Source organism: Odontesthes bonariensis, chromosome 9, assembly GCF_027942865.1.
Source record: "Odontesthes bonariensis isolate fOdoBon6 chromosome 9, fOdoBon6.hap1, whole genome shotgun sequence".
Taxonomy (NCBI): domain Eukaryota; kingdom Metazoa; phylum Chordata; class Actinopteri; order Atheriniformes; family Atherinopsidae; genus Odontesthes; species Odontesthes bonariensis.
In genome coordinates, this window is record NC_134514.1 from 38,336,505 (window position 1) to 38,361,572 (window position 25,068).

The 25,068-nt window shown below is 42.1% G+C and overlaps 1 protein-coding gene across 1 annotated transcript in view; it reads right to left on the bottom strand.

Annotated features, from left to right (window-relative positions):
* brip1 (BRCA1 interacting helicase 1) overlaps positions 1 to 25,068 on the bottom strand; it is a 62,703-nt gene that overhangs the window by 30,276 nt on the left and 7,359 nt on the right. Inside the window, exons 7-14 of the mRNA XM_075474187.1 lie at positions 13,520 to 13,786; positions 7,624 to 7,845; positions 7,267 to 7,466; positions 7,048 to 7,180; positions 6,688 to 6,842; positions 6,420 to 6,597; positions 6,129 to 6,269; positions 178 to 339 (exon numbers count right to left, since the gene is read on the bottom strand). Coding sequence (XP_075330302.1) covers positions 178 to 339; positions 6,129 to 6,269; positions 6,420 to 6,597; positions 6,688 to 6,842; positions 7,048 to 7,180; positions 7,267 to 7,466; positions 7,624 to 7,845; positions 13,520 to 13,786 — 1,458 coding nt within the window. The remainder of the gene's footprint in view (positions 1 to 177; positions 340 to 6,128; positions 6,270 to 6,419; positions 6,598 to 6,687; positions 6,843 to 7,047; positions 7,181 to 7,266; positions 7,467 to 7,623; positions 7,846 to 13,519; positions 13,787 to 25,068) is intronic.

The following is a 25,068-nucleotide window of genomic DNA, read 5'->3' on the forward strand; positions in this document are numbered from 1 at the left end:
ATCAAAGACAAAAACAATTGTTTTGTGTGGCAATTAAATTCATTCCATCCTGATTTATTGTGTTTTTTACTAATTCATTTATTTCAGCCTGTCTGTATTGGTAACTATTTTCTTTAGGTTTGGTAGCATATGTTTAATCTTTTCCTTTTTTGTGGTGGTGATGGTGGTATCGCTTACCTTGTAGGACGGCAAAAAGCAGAGCACACCCTTGGCCATCACCTGGCAGACGTGAAGCAGCAGGGCACCCACCTCATCCTGAAAAGCAAATGTTTCAGCATGCTGAAAGGTGGCACAGAGTCTTCTGCCTTGGGGTCCTGCACCAACAGTGCCCACCCAAACCTGAAGAGGAAAAAAAAATTAACCACATATATTCGATTAAATTCCACTTAATTCAAATCAGTTCAATTTTGATCTCAATATGTGCCAAATCACAGAGTTGTGTTCATTAGTCTGCGAGTTTAAATTCTCAAGTCTATCCTGTTATATTCAATTCAATTCAATTCATTTTTATTTATATAGCGCCAAATACAACAAATGTCATTTCAAGGCACTTAGATAATAAAGTCCAATTCAAGCCAATTGGAATTCAATTAATTGTAATCATAATTATTCATAAAATAATCCAATTCGTTCATATAGAGCCAATTCAAAAACAATTTCCTAGCTAAGAAAACCAACAGATTGCACTGAAAACTTTTTCTTTTTCGGTCCAATCTCCCGGCCTGAGCGTGCCTGAGGCGACTGTGGAGAGAAACGACTCCCTTTTAACAGGAAGAAACCTCTGGCAGAACCAGACTCAGGAAGGGTGGCCATCCGCCTCGACCAGCTGGGGTTTGAGAAGACAGAAAGGGGGGGAGGGGGGAGGGCCGCCGCGGCGGCAACACTGTAACACCATTAAAAGGATATCTGTTGGAACAGGGAAACACGAGTTAATGACCACAATAATATCACATATACATAAAGAGAGTAAAGTGAGGAAAGGTGTGACAGATGAGGCCCCCCAGCAGTCTGGGCCTATAGCAGCTTAACTATGGGATGTTTCAGGATTACCTGAGCCATCCCTATTCAAGGTAAACACAAGAAACTTGTGCTAACGAAAAAATAAATAATAAAATAAAGGACCAGACTCAGTGAGTAATTCCCTATACTCCCTATATAGATCTGCTCCTCACACCACAACAACCATCTTTTTACAGCCACAAGCTACCTCAGCCTCTCACCAACTGCACACCAGTCACAGCGGGGTGGGGATGCAAACCCTGGTTCGGGTAGGGGGTAATGAAAGTATAGAGGGTGCCAGAGGTGGAGGCAGGACAAGACACACTAGCAGATACACTAGCAGATTCAACAGACCTAACTATAAGCTTAATAAAAAAGGAAAGTTTTAAGCCTGGTCTTAAAAGTGGAAAGGGTGTCTGCTTCCCGGACATTTACTGGCAGCTTATTCCACAATAGAGGGGCCTGATAACTGAAGGCTCTGTCTCCCATTCTACTTTTAGAAACTCTGGGAACCTCAAGTAAACCTGCAGTTTGGGAACGAAGTGCTCTGTTAGGAAAATATCTTACAATGAGATCTTTAAGATATGATGGAGCTCGGTCATTAAGAGCTTTATATGTAAGGAGAAGAATCTTAAATTCTATTCTGAATTTAACAGGGAGCCAATGAAGAGAAGCTAAAACTGGAGAAATATGATCTCTGCTGTTAGTTCTCGTCAAAACTCTGGCTGCAGCATTTTGGATCAACTGAAGGCTTTTCAGAGAATATGTGGGACAGCCCAATAATAAAGAATTACAGTAGTCCAATCTTGAAGTAACAAATGCATGGAGCAGTTTTTCTGCATCACTCTGAGACAAGATGTTCCTGATTTTAACAATATTACGAAGGTGAAAGAAGGCAGTCCTAGAAACCTGTTTTATATGCGAGTCAAATGATAAATTCTGGTCAAAAATAACTCCAAGGTTCCTCACTGTAGAACTAAAAGCCAAGGAAATACCATCGAGAGTAACTGTATTGCTAGACAATTTCTCTCTGAAGCGCTCAGGTCCAAAGATAACGACTTCAGTTTTGTCTGAGTCATCCAGGTCTTTATGTCTTTAACACATGCTTGTAGTCTGACCAACCTATTGGGTTCATCTGGTTTTATAGATAAGTACAACTGGGTATCATCAGCATAGCAATGGAAATTTATGCCATGCTGTCTAATAATATTACCTAATGGAAGCATGTATAAAGTGAAAAGAATCGGTGCAAGCACAGAACCCTGAGGAACTCCATGACTTACTCTGGTGTGTGAGGAAGATTCTTCATTTACAAGAACAAACTGAAATCTATCAGATAAATATGACTTAACCCTCATACCTGATTTAAAACACAACTTAATTTCTGAAAAGGGACATTTTTGTCCCCTTTTAAAACGACCTAAAAACATCATATGTTAATATTTTTTTCCGCTTTTTTTTTCATAAATCTTTTATTCCACTTCAGTTCTGATCATAACTACCAAGTTTTCAATTATTTTCAAAAAAATTAACCCTTTAAATGCCAATTTGAACTTTTTAGCCCAATTTTGAAGCCTTTTGGTGCCAGTATTTTCAAAATATGGAATGCAGAGTGGAATTATTCAGTAGGGATAATTAGGGTCTGGGATATGTCAATGATTAGCAACAACATTGATTTTTAGGGATTTTTAATTTTTTTGTTATGCCTGATTTTAAAAAAAACTCCTTAATTTCTGAAAAGGGCCATTTTTGTCCCCTTCTAAAATGATCCCCAAAATACCATATGTTAATATTTTTTTCCACTTTTTTTTTCAGAAATCTTTTCTTCCACTTCAGTTCTGATCATAACCATCAAGTTTTCAATTATTTTCAAAAAATTAACCCTTTAAATACCAGTGTATATGAGGTAAACACCAATTTTCGTTAAAAAACAGACACAAAAACTGCTGTATTTTCAATATATGCAATGCAAAGTGAAATATTCTATGGGGGATTATTAGGTCTGGGATGTGTCATTGATGAGCTAAAACATCAGTTTTATCAGCTTTTTAGTTTTTCTGCAATGGCAGATTACAGAAACGGCTCCCATAGACATCCATTATAATGAATACAGCATTAGTCTATGGCACACACGCACGCGCAGTCCAGGATTAGTTGGGGTTTTCGGTGCTCATCCTCGCTGACCACTGGGTCCCTGTGCGCTGTGCTGAGGAGGAGAACATTTTCCACCTCTTCGGCACATATGACATGCGATATGCAGATTACAGAAAGTGTGTGTTGCAGTGAAGGCCAATGTTGAGGAGCGCACAGGTCTGTGGCTCGCCTGCAGATGGACTGGGGGAAGCTCAGGCTTATTCCTTCTAATGGTCCCAACCATGGCGAGTTTTAATTTGAGCAGATCTTCATTCCAATACTTGAAGATAGCAATTTAGCTTATTATTTATATATTATTATTTAGCTTTTTAGCCCACGACGTAGGCCGATACATTTTAACACAGCGTCTAAAGCTCGCCACTCCCAAACCCTTCATCGGTAAAACGGCCGATGTACGACCGTACTGAAACATTCATATCATTCATATCTTAGATGTCTTTGGAAGGCTATGAGCTGCGCACGTCACAGGCAACCCACACTTTGATGCCATATTTTGGGGGTTTGCTGGGGATATACTGCCGAAACACGCAACGACCCTGAAAGGCCTTCAGCTGCTCATCAATGCAGACTTTCTGCCCGGGGTGAAGAGGCGGGCGAGTCGGCTCTCCCACTTCTCCCAGAGAGCTGCAATCGGAGCCAGTTTGCCCACTCGCTGTCGATGGTCACGTCAGCTGGTCATCAAACAAGGGATTCAAATCTTGTGTGTGCCATGGTTTGCCTGAACATGGCCCATCCAGTGCATCCCACAGACTGAGGGTGCTCTCACCTCATGAGTGATGCACTGCGGCGAGGATGAGCGGCCCGAGGAAGGCCTGCAGCTCTCCTTTGTCGGTGTCCCTCCAGGCCTCTGTGGTGCGTCTGCCTTCCAGGTTGGTGAATTGAATGATCAGCTCATCAGTCAGAAAAAGATCCCAGGTGGGCTTCACATCGGTTATGCGGGCGCATGCGTAGGTCGTCGGTCCAGGGCGAGCACAGGGCGCAGGCAGGTATCGGAGGGTGTTGGCGTGGTTGTCAGACCAGGATATCTTGCCATTTTTTGACACCAACAGAATATCCAGGCCAGCAGTCTCATCAGTTTCATCCTCCGTGCTGTTATAATCAGAGCTGCTAGAGGGAGGGTGAGTTCCCATTCTTCATCTGAGGAGTCATCAGAGGAGGATGAATAGAGAGAGTCGCTGTGCCCTGGTTCTGAGGACTTCCTCCACGGCTTGGGCAACGCTGAATTTTTGTGCCATGCCTTCCAACCTTCAGGAGAATGAGAAATGTGCACAGCTCTCGTATTCTCATGCTGGTGGATCTGTCGTTGACAAACGAGGGTGCTTTCATCATGTTACCTCAAAGACACCTAAATTATTTTATTATGTTACCTCAAAGAAACCCAAACTATTTCTCAGTCTGACGACCTCATAACATCACTGGGGTCACACAGGTGTCCGTGTGTGTGTGTGTGTGTGTGTGTGTGTGTGTGTGTGTGTGTGTGTGTGTGTGTGTGTGTGTGCGTGTGTGTGTGTGTGCGTGCGTGCGTGTATGTGTGCGTGCGTGCGTGCGTGCGTGCGTGCGTGCGTGTGCCATAGACTAATGCTGTATTCATTATAATGGATGTCTATGGGAGCCGTTTCTGTGATCTGCCATTGCAGAAAAACTAAAAAGCTGATAAAACTGATGTTGTAGCTCATCAATGACATATCCCAGACCTAATAATCCCCAATAGAATATTTCACTTTGCATTGCATATATTGAAAATACAGCAGTTTTTGTGTCTGTTTTTTAACGAAAATTGGTGTTTACCTCATATACACTGGTATTTAAAGGGTTAATTTTTTGAAAATAATTGAAAACTTGATGGTTATGATCAGAACTGAAGTGGAAGAAAAGATTTCTGAAAAAAAAAGTGGAAAAAAATATTAACATATGGTATTTTGGGGATCATTTTAGAAGGGGACAAAAATGGCCCTTTTCAGAAATTAAGGAGTTTTTTTTTAAATCAGGCATAACAAAAAGATTAAAAATCCCTAAAAATCAATGTTGTTGCTAATCATTGACATATCCCAGACCCTAATTATCCCTACTGAATAATTCCACTCTGCATTCCATATTTTGAAAATACTGGCACCTAAAGGCTTCAAAATTGGGCTAAAAAGTTCAAATTGGCATTTAAAGGGTTAATTTTTTTGAAAATAATTGAAAACTTGGTAGTTATGATCAGAACTGAAGTGGAATAAAAGATTTATGAAAAAAAAAGTGGAAAAAAATATTAATATATGATGTTTTTAGGTCATTTTAAAAAAGGGGACAAAAATGTCCCTTTTCAGAAATTAAGGAGTTTTTTTTTTACACAATGAAAAATTGCATTGTATATGATGTGTGTTTGAAATTCGAAAAAATAGTCAAAAATACACAACTGGACCAAATATGATGAGTATCACTATCTACAGTGTGAAATTAGAGGAGAAAGTTCACCCCAAGTGGACAAAAATGTCCCCTATCAGGGATTAGGGTTAAACCAGCCTAATGCAGTTCCTTTAATCCCAATAACATGTTCAAGTCTCTGTAATAAGATACTGTGATCGACCGTATCAAATGCAGCACTGAGATCCAACAGGACAAGCACAGACACAAGTCCGCTATCAGAGGCTATATTATTATATCTAATGATAAATCTGCATTTTCTTTTAAATATATCATTAAGAAAGTTTTTGTATTAATTACAAGAGTTAGGTGTATAAATATTCTATAATATCAATCTTGTAAATCTTTTGATTATTCAGTCCCTGGTGTCAAGGTTTTGAAAATCACATGGTAAAACGATCAAATCTGCTGAACAAATGTCGAGCAAATACAAGGTCAAAGTCACTAATCACAGTCATATCATTACCAGAGGACTCAGAGTCGAGTATTTGAACAGTTAAATAGTTTTCTTAGAAACTGATTCACTAAATATTCTTTAACACATACATACAACAATTCTTATTTACCTGAGATTTGTTTATCACATGGTTGGCCTCCAGCTGGATGGTGAATTTCACCCCAAGTTCAGAGGAGAATGAGCCCATGGGTGACAGGGTTCCGGATGTCAGCACAATGCTGTGCACCGACCCACTCAAGTCAGAGAAAGCCTGGGGAGCACAAACACAGACTGAAGTAAACCATCCCAGAACCAAACCTGAAGAGGTTATCCTCATTTCAAAGCCAGTTTAACCAGCATATCTCTGTGTTTTACATTATTGAGTCCTACATATCTGGGTTTGCCACAACAAGCCTCTCACCACAGCAGGGTTGAGGCACCAGAAGCTCAGAGTAAGGACCTCTGTCTTGACTCGCATGTTCTTGCGGTCTCTGGGGCGTGGGCGAACCAAAAAACCTTGGGCATCAGGGACATCAGGTGGAACCTGATTGGTCCATGCGTAGTTCCTTTGCAGAGCTACCCGGTAGTCTTCAGCAAACCTGCAGACAAACAGAGCACACCTGAGTGATTGCTAATCTGAGGAACCTGAAAACCTTTTTTTTTTAAGAAAACTTCCGTTTTTCTCTGACCGACAGTTGTCTCTGTAGAGAAAGTCGAGAACCATGAAAAGGTTTTTGAGGACAATGGAGGTAGGTGAGCTGATGGTTGGGACCTGCACCATGTCCTCTTTACCATTAACCACACCGACACGCTCCTCCTTCTCCAACACCGCAGCCAAGCTTTGCTGTCAAACAGAAAAATTGAGTTGATTAATACAAAATATCCGATTTAAAATACGAACACACATTTGAAAATAATAAATCACATTTTTACAAAAACATAAAATCGTCAAAAATCTTTAAATAGGATCAAAACTCTGTATTTCATCTTGAAATATATAGGGGTACATTAAGATTTTCAAACAAGTACAGGGAAGGTATGTACGGTACCTTCAGGATGCTAAATGTGTCAGCTGTGATGCCCAAACTATGGAAAATGCTCAGTATATCCTTTCCATTCCAAACTTTACTGGCACTCTCAAATCCACGCTCAGACAATAAGTTTTGGCTCTCCTGGATCCAGCTACATGAAGCACACAGAAACTGAGTAAAAGTCGGCTTCCTCGCAGTGAGATGCTTAAAAGGGCATGAAGTCACTGACTGACTGACTTGATCAGAGTGTAGCAGAAGTCCCTCAGAGGCTCGTGTTTGGAGCGTCTGATGTTGTTGTTGATCATGCTGTCCAGCTCGTCTCTGGTCATCTGCAGACTGCTGTGGTTTAATGTAAAGCTAGCGCTTTCCCGTGCGCAGTCCTCAATGTTGTGGGCTTCATCCAGCACCAATATCTGGCCTGCCAGGTCAATCTCCATCTAGTGGAAATTAAGATTGAAAAAACGAGATGGAAAAGACTTGGTTAGTCCCTAAACTCTACAAAGGACACAGTTCTATGACCTCCATCTTAAAAGCAATATTTTTCTACTGATGGCTCTACAGGTCCTTCACGTTGATTTTGAAAAGTCTACTCACACTCTCTCTGATCATAGGGTCCAGCAGATAGTTATATGGGCAAAAGATGATAGAGGCCCCCTGCATAAGTTCCCGAGCAACGTAGTAAGAGCACGAGCGAAGCCGCTTGCCCAGTGTGACCAGGTCCTCGATGTCCCAGGCTTCGTGCAGTCCATGGACCCGTTGTAGTGTGTGCTGGTCCCTCATCCTCTGGACACCGTGGTAATACCGGCATGACCTTCCCTATAACATACACATATTTTTAAAAGGAACAGAGGAAATTAGTGGCTTAAGACTACTAATTAAGCCACTACTTAAAGGACAAGACCGTTTTTTTGACATTGGGCCCTTGATTTCACATTATAACATGATGTTCTACTCACCCCTGCTTGTTGTTGGTAATTTGGAGCTGTTCCGAAGATATTCGAGAGGCGTCTGGCTGCTCTCTTGAGATATTCGGCCATGAAACGGTTTCCTATGGGCAACGTTATACAGGCACAAACTATGCTGTTTATAATTTATTAATTACTGTACACTAGCACTGATAACGTGGAGGTGCATCGCTTACTTAAAAAAACCCAGGTTACTGTAATTTTGAATTTTAGCCGAATGAATAAATAGGCAGCAGGTCTGTGGGCTGTCTGTGGCAGTAGCACGACGATGACGTCAGTAACACCCACTTTATGACAAAAATTCAAAATTACAGTAACCCGGATTTTTTTAAGTAAGCGACACACCTCCACGTTATCAGTGCTAGTGTACAGTAATTAATAAATTATAAACAGCATAGTTTGTGCCTGTATAACGTTGCCCATAGGAAACCGTTTCATGGCCGAATATCTCAAGAGAGCAGCCAGACGCCTCTCGAATATCTTCGGAACAGCTCCAAATTACCAACAACAAGCAGGGGTGAGTAGAACATCATGTTATAATGTGAAATCAAGGGCCCAATGTCAAAAAAACGGTCTTGTCCTTTAATTTACTTTTTGCTGAGTTACGAGTACTGAATTTGGGTTCTGCTCAAGAGTGAATCTTCATTGAACAAACACAGCAGTAACTGTTGTTTTATTACTCCATCACGATGACCTGTGGTCTTAAAGTAGGGATGATGAAAGCTGGTTGGACAAACGAACATAACCAGGCGCTCAAAACAGCTCGTCACAAAAGGTGGAGTTATAATGAACCAAAAGATTTCCAAGTGTGTAGGTGTAAATCTCTCTGTTTGCCGTTCTGTGCTACCAATGGGCCCCAGAGAGTTCCTGGACTCGGTGTAAGTAGAACTGATGGTTGACTTCACAAAATGCTAAAAGGACTAAAATGACACAACTTTCAGCAATGTACTCATGTTTTGTTAAAAGTGAAATGGTACTTTATAAAAAAAAATAATGTGTAGTATAGTATTTGTATGAATTGAGTTCATACACTGTTTTGTGTATATCGATGCCTAAATTAAAGAAGGACTGTTTGCTTTCACATTAACAACACCTTTCCTCATTCCACCTGAACATTGCAGCTCTTATCGGGTAATGTGTTCCAAGCATAGTGAAGAATTTCTCACACTTCTTTTGTGATTCAAACTCTCAACTGTCTTTAAAAGTAATCCCATAATGGCATCATTGTGTTTTCTAGTTGTGGCAGAAAACAGCTACTTATGGCAGGCTGGGTGTTTTGTGTTCTCAGATGGCACTGCACTAAAAGCTCTAGATTCTTAGGTTTTTTTTTAAAAAAAAAAACAGCTGATTGAGTTTTCTCAAGTTCAAGTGATGCTTGGAATAAACCCCCAAATCCAAATGAGTTGAAGAGAAAACGTCTAGGATGCACAGCTGGAACAAAACCTTAGAGCAATTAACAGGAAACTTAAACTATTTTTTCTGTTGATAATTATGAGTGTGAGATCACTGGGAGATAAAATGGACAAGCTTGGAGCTCTGCAAACCAGACAGAGTAGGAATGGCAGACACGAAGTATTATTTGTTTCACCAAGACATGGCTGCAGAAACAACTAACATCTCTCTGGTGAGCTTTCAGACGTAGGACAGGACGAGAGATTGCAGTACTATTTAACAACAGATGGCGTAATCCTGAATGTGTCACTGGGAAGAAGCATCTGTGCACCTGCATGTTGAACTGTTCGCTGCAAATATCTCTCCATGTTGTCTACTGAGAGTTCACCTGTAATACCTGCCAGAGCTTTGTGTGACATCATCAGCTCAGTTATTGCCATGACAACACCCCAATCCACTCATGGTGATCTCTTAAAATGTTAATCGCCTCTCTCGCAACACTTCTAAAAGTTTGTCAACTGATTTCATTGAATTATTTACCTGAAATTATCATTTAAACAGCAGAAATATAGATATAATATATATGAATAATATATTCATATAAAGTATTATCAAAATGTAATCAAATTTAATTGGATATAATTTTTTGGTATCCAAATACATTTGGGACGAAACAGTCTGGTTTGCAAAGTACAGTGGGGAAAAAAGAGAAAGGTGTGTGCATATGAGCCTGAAAGTCTTAAAAAGGTTATGGTTAATTGCTGAAGTTCCTCCGGGGGAGCCTCTCTCCCCCGGTCTTCTAGATTCCCATACCCCTCTCCCTTCTGGCTCCTGTACACAGCACACATTCACACACGTAGGGTTTGAGGGCGGGTGTGTTCTGTGGGGGGCAGCGGATGGGTCCACGTAGGTGGTCCCCTTTGCTGCACTCTGCAGCCCCCCGCCCTCGTTTTAATTACACCTTAGACATTACTAATCATGAGACACACACACACACACACACACATATTAGGTTTTGGGGGGCGATAGCACTGAGTGGTATCTGGTGGGCGGGGCTCTTTGGGTATGTAGGCTGCCCGGAGGGCCACGCTCCCAGTTCCACAGGGTTGCTTGCCCCTCAATTTTAAATCCTCACTATTAGAAAATATCAAAGAGCCAGAGGGGAGAGGGGAGGGGTCTTCCCGCACCCCTGTTGCCTGGTTGCTGCCTGGGGCGGGGGGGCCAGGAGGAGGAGTTGTCCTGCTGGTTCGGGGTCTGTGGTGGCTGGGGGGCTGCTGGCCCCCGGATGTGCCCGCTACGCCACACTCCAGCGGAGGTGGGGGATGGATGTGCTGTGCAAGTGTTTGTGGATGTGTTTTTTTTTTTTCTTTATGTATGTATTTATTTATTTTATTATTATTATTATTATTATTATTATTATTATTATTATTATTATTATTATTATTATTATTACCTCCGCCCAGGAGGTTATGTGATCGCCCGAGTCTGTTGGTCTGGATGTTTGTATGTTCTTGTGCTGCAATCTTGCGACCTGCCACAAGGTGGCGACAAAGTTTCCTTGGCAGAGGTCTCAGAGAGTGCATTTCTAGTTTATTTATTTATTTTTCTCTTATATGATTTATGGGGTGACTGGGTCTGGGTCCTGCTGTTCTCTGACCTGCTTGTGCTGTTCCTGATTGGGGGGGGGGGGGGGTTTTGCCCAGGAGCACTGGGGCAGGCGCTGGCCCACTGCGGTTGGCTGTCTGGGGCGCCTGGCCCTCTCGGGTGTTGGGCGGGGCCTCTGCCGGGGGGTTTTGGTGTCGCTCGGGCTCGCGGGGGCCGGTTCCGGCGCGCGGCCCATGTCTGGGTGGCGGGGGCCTGGCGGGGCTGGTAGGCTGCCGCCTCTGGACGCCGGGGGGGCTCTGCCCGATGCTTGTGGGGGCTCTGTCCGGGAACTTCCTCTGCTGTCTTCTGGGGGATGCGTGGTTGTCCCTATGGTGGGCTTCCCGGGTTCTGTGCTCCTTGGGGGCTGTTGGTGGCCTGGGTCTGGGGGCCCTCTCGGCCTGCTTTTGATTGCTGGGGGGGGGGGGATTGTGACACTATACACTGATATTTAAGCATGGTTATTATGTGGGACCATCTATGTGTATTGTATGTTCATGCACACACACACACACACACACACACACACACACACACACACACAGACACACACATACACATTCATTAGCCCAGTACCATGCTCACTAAGCAGTTGTTGTGCTGTCCTGTGGTTTAAGGTCACCTGTGTATAATATGAGATTGCTGCTGCTTGTGTTTTTTTTGTTTGTGTGTTTGTTCTCTGCTTGTCTGCTTACAGGTGCTCCTGGTGCTTCTAAGGTTGGATTCCCCACAAAAGCCGTGAATCGTCTTCAGTTTTGTTTTTACAGGTGTAGCAGCTGGTTGTCGGATTTTTCATTGTTTTTTATGTTTGTCTCTTCATGTTTCTGTTCTTTTTTTCTCTTCTTCGCTTTCCCTATCTCTCTGTCCCCCGGTCCGGCACTATTATCATATCATGTTAAATATTGTAACAAAAATAAATAAATAAAAATGAGGAGTTGATGGGCGTCAAGGGGAGCTTTACATTCATAAAGCTTCCCTTGGCATAGCAAATGTGTTTGGCATAAACGGTATTCAGATTACAATTCTGCTGCCATAATGCTGGACAGGACAAGGGAGGAAAAAAAAAAAAAAAAAAATTACTGAAGTTCCTGCGGTGGAAAGAGAAAGTCCAGAGCCGGTCTAACAAAAGACACTATTTCTAAATGCTGGCCATTGTTAACACTATTGAAGTTAGTGCTGTAACTAGCCTTTTTTTTCCTTTACTGACTGATCAACTATCTTGATAGAATGGTCTATAATATACCTTGAAAATGTGTACGATACCCATCATGTCTCACCAAATCTTAAGGTAACATCTTACAGGGTTTTGTTGTCTTAGGACTGGACCAATTAAAAGAAGTCCAATTCACTGTGCATCGGATTCATTTTCGGATAACTGAAGATTTGCCTAATGGATAGAAACATTCATCTGTCTTTCTATTCTTCATTGATGTCAAATTTCTTTTCAGCTTTGACCACAGGTGACACAGTGTTTCAGAAGCTGTCTGTGATCTGGTGTTGAAGCCTTTGTAGTAGCTTTCATGTACAAACACTCATACAGTGAAAACAGGTGATGTGTCAAGATGGAGCGTCTCATGTACCTAACCCCCAATTACTGTCAGCAGCGCCCCTTTAGATGTCCCTCCCTGTTCTTTATGACTTTAACAGCTTAAGGTGACATTGTCACACAAATACTGTACATGGATGGACTAGGTTACAAACCCAATATTAGTGTCTGGATGAAAGTGTCCCTCTCTGAACGGTGTGCTAAGATTGGACACCTGGCTGACACTGAACCCTGTGTGCTGAATAAAAGAGGAGTTTGGGGATTAACAGTCTTTTGCCACCATCAGAACAGCTTTTAGCAAAGGGAAATCTGAGGGAGGGTGTTACAACTGAAGACAACGTTAGATGAACAATGTTTCTGTGTGAATCTCTGTCTGTCTGTACAGCAAGGTAACCTGACACCAACTGCCCAAGACCCTGAGGTTGTAAAGGCACAGAATGTCAGTGACACCATCTCCAGTAAGAGGTTATTTCTGGGTCAGCCATTTCATGACAAAGTGAGACAATTGTCATGGGAGGCAAACACTTCCAATGACAGCATAATTGTCGTCATTACAGTAGGCGCCGCAACTGTGAGAGAGCATGGGGGGTTACAAGTGTCTCATGTCTCAAAAAAAGCTTGCTCAATGGTTCTTGACATTCTAGTGTGTCAAAGAGTCCTGTGAACCAATTGTGCATAATTGCTTCTCTGAGGCTATGGTGTTGGCCGCTTAGTCTATTCTAGTTTACAAGAGCACTGGAAAAACTCCTCAGCAAGCTTCAGATTTTGAATAAAATTGTAAGAAAGTTTGAGCCCATTTCATGTTGTAATTTGCCAGCAAGTGTGCTGAAACAATTGGGTTTCGTGGATGAGCGCATTGTGTCCTTCAAGATTATCTTGGAGAGGGTGTGACTTACAAGGCTATGTGCAACTGTGAATGTATGTGTTTCTTAGTCCTTATCCTCACATCTTTGGCCTCCAGCAGATCCTTGCATCGTTCATTGCGGTTGGAGTGAGGCGCCACTTCTGGGTTGACACAGGTGTGGTCTCTGCTGGACAAGATGGTCATGTGCACGTTGGAGTAAACAGTGCGCTTCAGCTCATGCGCAATCTGAGTTATCTGTTTATGTGTGCGCGTGCCAAAGAAAATCTTGGGAATCTTCTTTCTGCCATCTTTGTCCTTTGCACTGTTTTTGGCTGAAGCACATGGACAGCGGGAACAGGGCTCAAGGGCCTGGATGGAGAAAAAGAGGCAAATGCTCAAAGATTAACAGCTTGATTTCAACATCCTTCTGCATGCTATAGTTTAGTTTCAGATCTTCAGCTGCATCAGCAAAGCTGCCATTGTTTTTACCCATCTGTCTCTGTGTGTGTGTGTGTGTGTGTGTGTGTGTGTGTGTGTGTGTGTGTGTGTGTGTGTGTGTGTGTGTGTGTGTGTGTGCGTGTGTGTGTGTGTGTGTCAACAGCACATATCAAGTACAGGTGTTAAACAGTATCACAACCTCTAAGATGGAGTCCAAAATGTACAAAGTAACCAAACAATTTAAGTCATTTTAGAACTTTAGAAAAAAAATTTTTTTTTAATAAAGAAAATGCACTCATTTAAGATTTGTAGAGCTGTTGCCCAGTAACACAGTGTTACTCTGCATTATCAAGTACCACTTAGTCACAATATACATGCAAGTTTGGTATAGTAGTGGCCAAGGCTCAAAATTAATATTTCTCCAACATACTACCAGAATACTGCTTTAAGGTCAGTGGGCCTTAGGCTGTAAGCCAAAAGATCAAACATATTTTGAGATGACACAAACCCTATGTACCATTTCGGAGCAGCGTGCCTCAAAAAACAACCTCACTACAGAAATGCAGGTTATCTGTTAATTTCTTAAGTTCGGCCTGATATATATGTGTATATGTATATATGTGTTTATAAAACACTTTTAAATTGCCATCTAAAGTCTCTGCTTCATGGTGGATTCCTGCTTGCAGTGTATCCAACTTCTGGATAAATATTCAGTTAATCATTATGACATGTAACATACAAATAAAGGATAAGGATAATAAAGTTTCCACTGTATTGCTACTTACAGTCATGACATGAATGTTGGGCTAATGCATTAAAATAAAAAAGTACTACCAGCTCAAGCTATTATCTATTGTCTGGATAGGCCTTCTGACACATTGGGCCTCATGCAACAACTGTTCGTGCGCACAGATTTTTTCTTAAGTCGTGCGTACGAGTGATTTAAAAGAATTTGCGCATTCATTTGACTCTGTATACAACAAGGTCAATGGGAAGTATAACCAGCGGCTGACTTGCTACTTTTGGATGTCTTAGCACGTCAGGCTCTTGGAAGAGAGCGTGTGCTCCGAGACCGTGTAGATATCCTTGCGAGGACAGACGAATGAAATATATCATCGCGATTTAGATTGCCAAGGACTGTGCTGCTGCAAATATGCAGCTTGCTAGAGCCACAACTCCAGAGAGAAACACGCCGATCCAACCCAGTTCCACCACACGTCCAGGTCCTCACCACCCTTGGATTTTTGGCCACTGGAACCTTTCAGAGGGAGATTGGAGACAGATCGGGGGTGTCCCAGTCCTCTGTGAGTCGTGCGCTCCCCTTGGTCATCAAAGCTCTCATCACTTTATCACCCATGGTACATCCAATTTCCATACACCGCTGTCCAACAAGTACAGATTAAGAGGGACTTTCATGCCGTGGCTGGACTGCCAATCATAATCGGAGCAATAGACTGCACACATATACGCATCAAAGCACCCGTGCTGTTGTGGAGCGCACTGAGCTGAAGGCCAGGTGGGTGTGTCTCCATACAGCGGGGGCAAACTGCTCTATAGCCCAGAGAAGGCATGCTGCGTTTTGCACAATATTGCCATGAATGAGGGTCTCCCACTACCTGAACCAGCCCAGGCAGACAACATGCCAGAAGACCCCCCTCATGGACTGCCCCATCAAAGTGCCATAATGATGAGGTAACAACTGATTGCACGGCTTTAGTTGCAGTCATCGAGCACCTGGCCATGACAAGACGTTTTTTTTAAGCCATTTTCATATCAAACCATTTCTTCTTTTCCTTTCCGGATCTCTGAAAGCAGAACTTCAGTCTCAGAGCCCGTAAAGTTGCTCTTTTTGCACCTCGATGCCATTCTCATGACTTAACACTCAACACTCACTGGCACAGGAGAGAGGATGCGTAGCCTTATATGGTATTATTTTGGGCGTGGAGTATGCAAATCTACTATCCTCGTGCACGTGCACTTAAATACGCACGGGTGGCATTCATCATTTACACACTTTTTCCCAAGTTAAGAGCGTTTGTTGAATTTGACGTGGCGTGTTCGTACGAGACCTTCGTACAAAAAAAGTAAGAGAAATTTAGAATAAAAATACGAAAATGTTCCTGCATGACGCCCATTGTCTTGTATACTCTTTTGAAAACACATTGAGAAGAATAAAGAATGTGTATCCATACATAAGGTGTCCTGTCACTCTGCACCAGATGACCTTTTCTGGGTATGAAAGATGATAGGCCACAACTGTGGCGACTGAGAAAATCTAGCTGCTTCGTAATTGATTGTCCAGTAACATAATGAATTCTTTTTACCCGCCTCTCACAGGTGAAGTGTAGCCTGAACGCTTATGAAACTGATCCTGCTTATATGTTGAGCTCTTCCAAATGGTGGATTCTTTGACCATTTAGTGCTTCAAAGGAAATAACTATAACTATCTTATCATACTCATACATATTATAAGTTGTCCACATCACGTAATAGCTTTTTAATTTTTTTAATTAAACCTGAGACAATCAAACACACATGGATGCAGACTGTGTAAAGAAAGCAATGAAAGCACCTGGAGAGGCTAGTTACGAAAGATTAGCATTGTGTAATGGAGTGAAGTTATCAAATACATTGCAATACAAAATTGTGAAGAAATGTAATAAAGTCTTTCTCAATATGAAACACTATGGGTTTTTTTTAGTCACATACCTTTGCCAGGCAGTTTGTCCAAAGGTTGCTAAACCTTTATTGTCTTGGTATATTAGGCAGTTTTTACCTAACTGTTAATCACTGGTGTACTGTGGTCAGTCAGCTACTGTGTTTAAATTCCTTATATAGTGATACTACAATGCAATCACATATCATATGAAGACCACTATGTTCATTTCGGGTACTTCATCTGTAGGGTAAAAAAGTTTGTTTTAATGCACACAATGTGAGACCAAGACATCGAAGTTCTGACACAATGAAAAGTGAACACAGATGAAAGTTTTTCTCTATAGAAACAATATGGCAAATTCCATCCAACATGAAATCAAAAATACAATCTGCTCGAGTGTAAGCTTTTCTATTACTTTCTCCTAAATGTGACCAGAGCTACCAGATTTTATTCTTGTCAAGGTTTTTGTTATCCACCTGTGTGCCCTCCAGTATTTACTGCAGTCATGAGTAACATGCCACCCTCTGATGTCACTGCACTGCCTACTTTCTTCACCTAAATACAGCAGATGGAAACTTTCCTAATGTGTATTGTTTCATAATTTTTCAAGTTTACTTCCCATTCATCAAACTAGTATATACTGTAGAAAATGTCTCCTCTGTGCATGCCTTGTTCATTTCATGGTGTTATTTTGAACAATATCTTGATAACATCATTTATTTATTTTTTGCTAATATGAATAAATATAACTCATAACTACTATATATATGTATATACAACTCAAGTCCAGCAAACAAGTTTATTCCTAAGTCCTCTATAAATTAACCTAAGGAATGGTATGTGATGTCATGCACTGCAACTTATCACGATGATCAGAAGGTAGCACTTCTGATGACAGACGAGTAGCTCAAGTTACTCAGCGGCTCAGATTTTCCAAGCATGTTTGCCCATCAAATATTACAATGTGTGGTGAAGTGTAGGCCAGAGAGAGCTCTTAGAGAGCCGCCTCTCAGAGTTAAGAGGGATAACGAGCCCTGAGACCATGTGAAAAATAAACAGAGGTGCTGCAGGGCCCCAACACCAGTTCAAGTTACCTTTCTCTTCTGGAACAGTTACGCTCCACAGCCCGGGCCTAAGGCCCGATCACCTTACCTGCTGCTGCCACATTAAATAGAGCCATCCAAATATCCTGCCCCAAGACGACCAATAATTACTTATTCATTGGCAGGTGGGGGGAGGAGAAAGAGGTTGGGGGAGTGTAGAAGGGCATGCTGATGAATAGAGGCCCTTGTCAAAAGCTGCAGCAGGAAACAGCTGACACAAGAGTATCCTTTTACGCGGCTGCCTCACGAGATGCCAAGACAACAAGGTTTCAAGCCTGGCCCCACAGCCCAGAGCAGACACCCCCTTGAAAAGAATGCAGATAACTAGCAAAAGGGGCAAGCAAGACGCCAGCTCTACTCGCCACAAGAATATACTGGTCCTTTCAGCACACAACAGTTCCAACAGTGGGGCTCCTCAGGTGAAATGAGCGTGCCTTTGTTTTAAAAGTCAATCATCGTGTTACACGGAGGAATGTTTTGCTATTTAGAAACAAGTGTAATTTGTGCTTCATTATATAGACACATTTTTTGCAGATATACCGCATTAACTTCGAACAGATTCAGTAAGTTTTCTTGGCATATTTAAAGTGGCAAGTGTAATCATACTGTATGCAGCAGCTAAAGCTTACCTGAACTGACAGAACAGAGGTCAGTGGTGTTACTGAACACTTCAGAATATTCACAGGTAGGCTTCTGTTGCCCCAGCCAACACCTGAGAGATGGAAATCTCACACTCCAGGGGGCCAGTAAGAGGGCACTAAGGGGCTGCAGGTATTGCTTAGGTATCCCTGGCGCCTCTCACTGGACACCAATTTGCTCCTCGTTCCACAGCTTTCGAAGCTTGGAATTCATTCCAATAAGGGTGGGCTTCAATAGCCAATACCTTGGAAGACATGACACCCAACACCCCCTCCTACTGATATGACCACACTGTGCACATAGGGCCCCAGGCAAATATCTGCCCTCCAAGGCACCTGTTTATCCCTCGGGCGCAGTAACCAGCGGGTGAACCCCATTCAATATTTATCCTTGTGGCTTTCACAGATCAGCGGCCCAAGCGAGGCAAACCCTCTTAATTAAAACTGGAGCTTGCTTCAAAGGGCCCCATTCAGGCCATCAGTCAGCGCTTGCAGGACAAAAGAGCCCAGGTCATGTAGCTAAAGTGAAACCAAATATGAATGCGCTTTTTCGACTTTACTTTCCCTCCTCTTTTTCCACCTCCAACTATCCAGAGCTTTCAATCCAAGCAGCACACCTGTGGGAGGTTAAAATGCAGTTACCAGAGTTAAATCTCTGGGAGCTGTGTATAAGCTACTGTATGATAGTGCTTGTCTGATTATGGGTAACCTGTTGGTCACTTGGACATTTAAAAAAAAAAAAACTCCTGAACTTGTGAATTATTCAACAAAAAGCACATTGTGATACATTTCAGAAGAGAACAGAGATGTTCAGTGTTAATGATGATTCAGTGCGAATAACAAAACTTAAATGATAAGTGAGGCCACTAAAATGCATGAGTTGCAAAATGGAGCAGTGAAAATTAATTAAAATTAAGCCATTTGACTCATTTAAGGCCAATCTGATTAAATATGGCATGAAGTAATGAAAAAGTCTTATCATTTTCCTGGTTCTGAAATTAGGTCCACTAAATAAGAAAAGCCATCTACCATTTCAGAGCAGTGGCTCAAAGAGTGGAAGCAACAAAAAACCACTGAAGCAATGAAAAGGGTTAAAACCGTGTATGAATTAAAATACAGAGTAATACATTTATAAATTTGATGAACTTAAGACAGTGTTGCTTTGATAATGTGTTATCGTATAAATGTCTGTCATTCATGTTTCACAATACTCAACAATTATCATTTACAGCAAGCAATCGTTGGTTGTTCAAAGCAGTTTGTTGTTTTCAATGGTAACAAAAACGTCATTTGATGATCCTTTTGAACAATCTTCTGTTGTTCATTTTTTAATCTGCATACATAAAAGGGGACTTGTACATCTATAAAGGATAAAATGAGTCTACAATTATCAGGTCATAATAAAAGTGTTAGATAACTTATATTGTCAACGAACTGGAAATCTAATGGACAAGGGAGAATGACAAAGATTCCTTTCTTTCGACCAGTGTTTAAAGAGAAAGCTGACACTCTAAAGTGTCAACAGGCCTGTATAACCCAACATCAGGAGGCTCCTTCACCCATCCCTGGAAAATGTGCCTTTGATTCTGTAGGTATTTAGCTTTTTTTCTAATCAAATGAAATCTCTAAACTGAGCAAAGATAACACAGCCTTGAAAATGAGTAAATATCTGATTAAAATACATACCAAACTATATTGTAAGGATAAATATAGGAGAGTACATCGGAACTTAAAAAAAAAAAATCAATGCTCAATATTTCCTTTCAAGCCAGTGCAAATTACAAGCTTCAGCAGACTAACAGTCAACAGTCAATTTGGTGGAGTATATTGCCACCCAGTGGTGACCCTAAATTGAAATTCTGAGCCAACTGTAGGAAAGTGAAACCACAAAAGTGAGCTCATAAATGAAAAAAAACATCCAATCCATTCTACTGATCCATAAGAGAGTCTGAAGGACTTTTATCAATCTGATATTTGAAGCATAAATATTAACAGTAATAATGTCTCTTTCTTTTTCGTGTCTGTATCAAGTGAACAAGCATCCACACTGGACCAATCTCTCTGCTAAGTCATTTCACAAAAAGCACAAGTTGACTTAATTATGTAGTTGACAGTTGCATTTCATCAAAATGTCCATGACAGAAGATTTTGAATGTGCATGCTGGTACAAGCAGGGCTTTCTCCAGTCACACATATACTTCCCATCAGGGAATTTTAATCCCAGTTACAGATGAAATGTCACAGCTGTTAATATGGATGAGAGTCTTAAGTGAAGAGGATGCAGGATAAGATCCAAAAGTTACACAGCGCAAATTGTGGGAATTGTAGTATTCTGTTCACACCACAACAAGAATGACACAAGAGGCTCCATGAAGCATGTTTTTGTGAAGACATTGAGACCACACATATCTAAACACACAGGTCAAGAGAAAAGAATATGAAGCATTCATTCTTAAAACCACATACATTAAATCTTAGGAGAATTTGCTGCTGTATTCACCCACAGATGCACTCACTGATACAATGCAGCTGGTCAAGTAGAATCTGCATGAAGTCAGGAGCGCATGCTGGATTCTCACATGCAGTCCACCCAAAATATATCAGGAACATTTCAGAGCATGCTGTTTATTTATTATGGCTTAAGACCACATGACCAAACATGGAATGAGCTAATACGGCTGTGTATTAATGTTGTCAAAGAAAAAGTCTAGTATTTTAGGTTTAGGAGGAACACTCCCACTATGGAACTTCTTGGTGGTACTGGCAAATTTGTATGCTCTATAAAAGGAAAAAAATCCCTTAAACCCCCTGTACAGAAAGAAAAAAAGTACTAGATGTACAATGTCAAACTGTCCATGAATTAGGGCTGTCAACGAATATTCGAAGTTCGAATTCGAGTTCGAATAGTATCCCAAAAAGCGAATTCGAACGTGAAAATTAATATTTGAATGTTAAAAAATACTCCCGCGGTACAAGCGACAAATTAATATTTGAATGTGAAAAAAACACTCCCGCGGTACAAGCGCCTCCATCTGCTTTGTGAATGAGCCTCTGACTGTTCGTGATGTCTCTCGCTTTAAGCTCATACCGTCTCTGCTGTAATCTGATACTGTAGGACTACAGCGTAATCTGATTGGCTACTGTACTACTGTACGTGCATATGCGCGGGAAATTTCAACAAACCACTGCAGCGCAAACACAGAACATAGCTACGTGATGATGTACTGTACAGTACACATGCCCGCGAAATGTAAACGAATCACATCAGCGCAAAAACCAAAACACAGCTACGTCATGATATTAGATACATAAGGTTACATGAAGAAACAAAGTTGACAGATGAAAGATGGCAGAAAATGCAGCATGCAACGCGACAGACGTGGGGAGGGAAATCAAAACCCCCCGCAATCTTACTAGCTCCGTATGGAAATTTTTCGGGTTTTGGGCCGAACGGGGGAAAATTCTGGAGCCAAGACACAAGGTGATATGCAAGGTGTGTAAAGTTGAGTTGGCATACCACTCCACTACGAGCAACATGTGGGCACATCTGTCCACGGCAGACCCGGATGACCTTGCCCGTGTAGAAGGTGGACCATCAGCTAAACAGCCACGGCTCGACTCCTTCCTTAAGCCCACTGCCACAAGCTCACTGGCAGCACCAAGACAGGAGGCTATCACCCAAAAATTGGTCAAATTTGTCTGTAAAGGCATGAGGCCGATAAGTGTTGTGGAGGATGAAGGTTTTAAAGAGTTCTGCCGAGAGATGGAGCCCAGGTACCGTGTCCCCAGCCGTGGGACTGTCACACAAAGGATAGCGGACCTGTACAACCGCACCGCAGATCAACTGAAGCTGTCGATACAGGGGAAAAACGTGGCTCTTACCACGGACGGGTGGACATCTTTAACAATGTCACCGCCACGGCCCACTGGATTAACGATGACTGGGAGATCATCAACAGCGTTCTGCAAACCAAAGAGCTCAAGGTGAGCCACACAGCGGAGAATGTGAGCCAATGTCTTACAGACATCTTGGACGTTTATGGCCTAAAGAGGGAGTCGGTCATCAGTGTCACAACTGACAATGCCTCCAATTACGTAAATGCCATCGAAAAACACCTTGAAATGGTAAATATACCATGTGTGGCACACACAATTAATTTGGCTGTGAGGAAAGGGCTCGGGGTCAGAGCCATTGAAATTCCCATCGCTAGGCTTAAAGTGGCGGCCTCGCACTTCAGTAAGTCATCAGCAGACAGTTACCTCCTTCAGCAGAAACAACAGCTCCTCGGACTGAAGACGGAGAAGCTGATCAATGACTGTCCAACGCGCTGGAACAGCACTTACGACATGGTGTGCCGAGCATCAGCGCAGCAAGCGGTCGTGTCTGCGGTCATCTTTGAGAGGAAGCTGTCTCGAATGGAGCTGACGACCAGCGAATGGTCCCTAATGGAGAAGGTGAGCTTCTTAAATGCCCATCGTGAATGCAAAGCTGTTGTAATATGCCAGTGTGTCCAAACATGTATTATAATCAAATAATAGGCCTAATAATAATAATTATTATTATTATTATTATTGTTATTATTTATTAGGCCCTATATTAGGCCTATTAGGGTCTATTAGGCTGTCATTGCGTATTATTAGGCCTATTATTATTATTATTATCATTTACTTTTTATTTTTCTAATGACACCAATACATTTTATTTACTTGTTCATTGCAGGTGCAAGAGATCCTGAAGCCCTTCAAAGTGGCGACCGAAGCGCTGTCTACCGATGCCTACCCAACAGCGTCGGCGGTCTTGCCAATCATTCATGTTCTGCTGGCACAGCTCAAGCGAACAAGCGAAGGAGAACCGACAGCGCTGCTGGAAATGAAGGCAAGAATTGCGGCAGACCTCGGGAAGCGATATGGCGAGGAACGGGGCGCACACATCCTACTCAACAAAGCCAGTTATCTGGATCCTCGTTTCCATCATTTGGAAGAGGATCAGAAACGCCAGGTGCATCTGGCAGTGTTGGAGGAGATGAAGGAGGCGAATGTGGGAGGAGGGGATGAGGCTGCCGAAAGGCCACGCGAGCAGCAACCCAAATCGGCTTTGTCGGCCATGGAGAGTTTGTTTGGAGGCACCACCCTCCGCCCCCAAAACCAGGACATCAGTCTGCTGCTCCAAAAAGAGATGGCCATGTATGTTCAGGAATCCCCCATACCCCCTCAAGACAATCCACTCGTGTGGTGGAAAACGTCGGGCGGCAGATACCCTCACATTGCCCAGATGGCCAAAAAATACCTGTCTATCCCCGGGTCATCAGTGCGCTCGGAACGCGTCTTTTCCTCCGCTGGGCACATTGTGAACAAAAAGAGAGCAGCCTTGGCCCCTTCAAATGTGGACTATCTGGTCTTTTTGGCGAATAACCTGTAAGGCAGGAGGCAATGCACTTATAGTAGGCTAAATTGCAGTCATTTTTTTTTCTTTTTTTCGTTTCGTTCATCTATCAAATCATCAAGAATAAGAACGTGTTTGTAAAAACTTGTGATTTTTTTGTAATTGTGTTCGAATATTTTGTTAACGTTATAGCCTATGCAGCATCATTTGTGGGATGATTTACATGATGCATGACATGTCTGTTGATTCTTGCTTTACACAGTTTAGGCCAAGTTGTTAAGGCCATGTTTTGTCCACTTGAGCGTTCCTTCTTGTCGTTTAAAAATGCACAGAGTATAGGTGGAGCAAGAGAAATTGAAAGTTAATGTTATAGGCTAAACTATTGTGTAAACGTTGTAAATTGTGCTTAAATAAATTAACAATGATGTATCTTTGGGTTGTTTTGTCCTGGGTTCGAATTATAGGCTAACTGTGATTATAGGTCTCCTCTCCAAAAAACCTAATAAACAAACAAAAAAATAAACCAAGCACCAAGCCACACTCTCCTGGTTCAACTAGCGGATAGTAGGACTATCGTAGACATAATTATGCAAGTATATGAGATTCCCTAAACCGATTTATTTGGCTTCTGTGGACAAAAATCCTGGCGACACGCCACTGATCAATCAACAAGGCAGTGAGGCACCGCGGGCGCAGTTTGTTCATCTTTGTTAACTCGTCTGTGTCATTGCGAGCCAAAAAGCCCCTTTCCCATTCCGCAAATGTAGGGAAAGCAGTGCCGCTTGCGATGATGGTTCTAAAGTTTTTTTTCCCTTGAGTATAACCCAGCTTAGCCACGGTTGCACATGACAAATCCCCTTGTATCCTACGTGTGCATCATTCTTTGTTCCTGTCTTTTTGTTTAACTTGAGAGGTTGTCTGTGCAAGACTGCCATGAACAGACATGGACATTTATTAATTCTTTTTCACAACTGTTTTTGAGCCGCGCTTATAGGCCCATATTATTCAGCCAAGCAAGCATTCGAGATTAGAGCTCAGGGGAGCTAGTTGTAGTAGGCTATTGTGGTTGATAAAAGCTGCGCATAACGGCAAAGTCCGAGGCTTTTTTTTCATGGTGAATCCGAACAGTGAACGTCGCGCAGGTCCTTTCGCTGGCACAGTGGGAAACGTAGGCATGCATTTTTTCTCTCTACGAAGGGTAGTCAAAGCAAGGAAGTACCAGTAGCAGCATAGGCTACTTTGTAACATCTTCTTCTTCGGATTACAAGGGTTTGCGCGCTTGGTGGTGTGGTGGTGAAATGCAAGCGAAACAAAGTTGTGGCTCCGGGCTACAGTGATCGGAAATAAGCTTTTTTCATGATTATATGTGTGCGTTATTGAATTGTAATATTATATAGGCTATATATGATGATTTGATGATCTGATTTAAA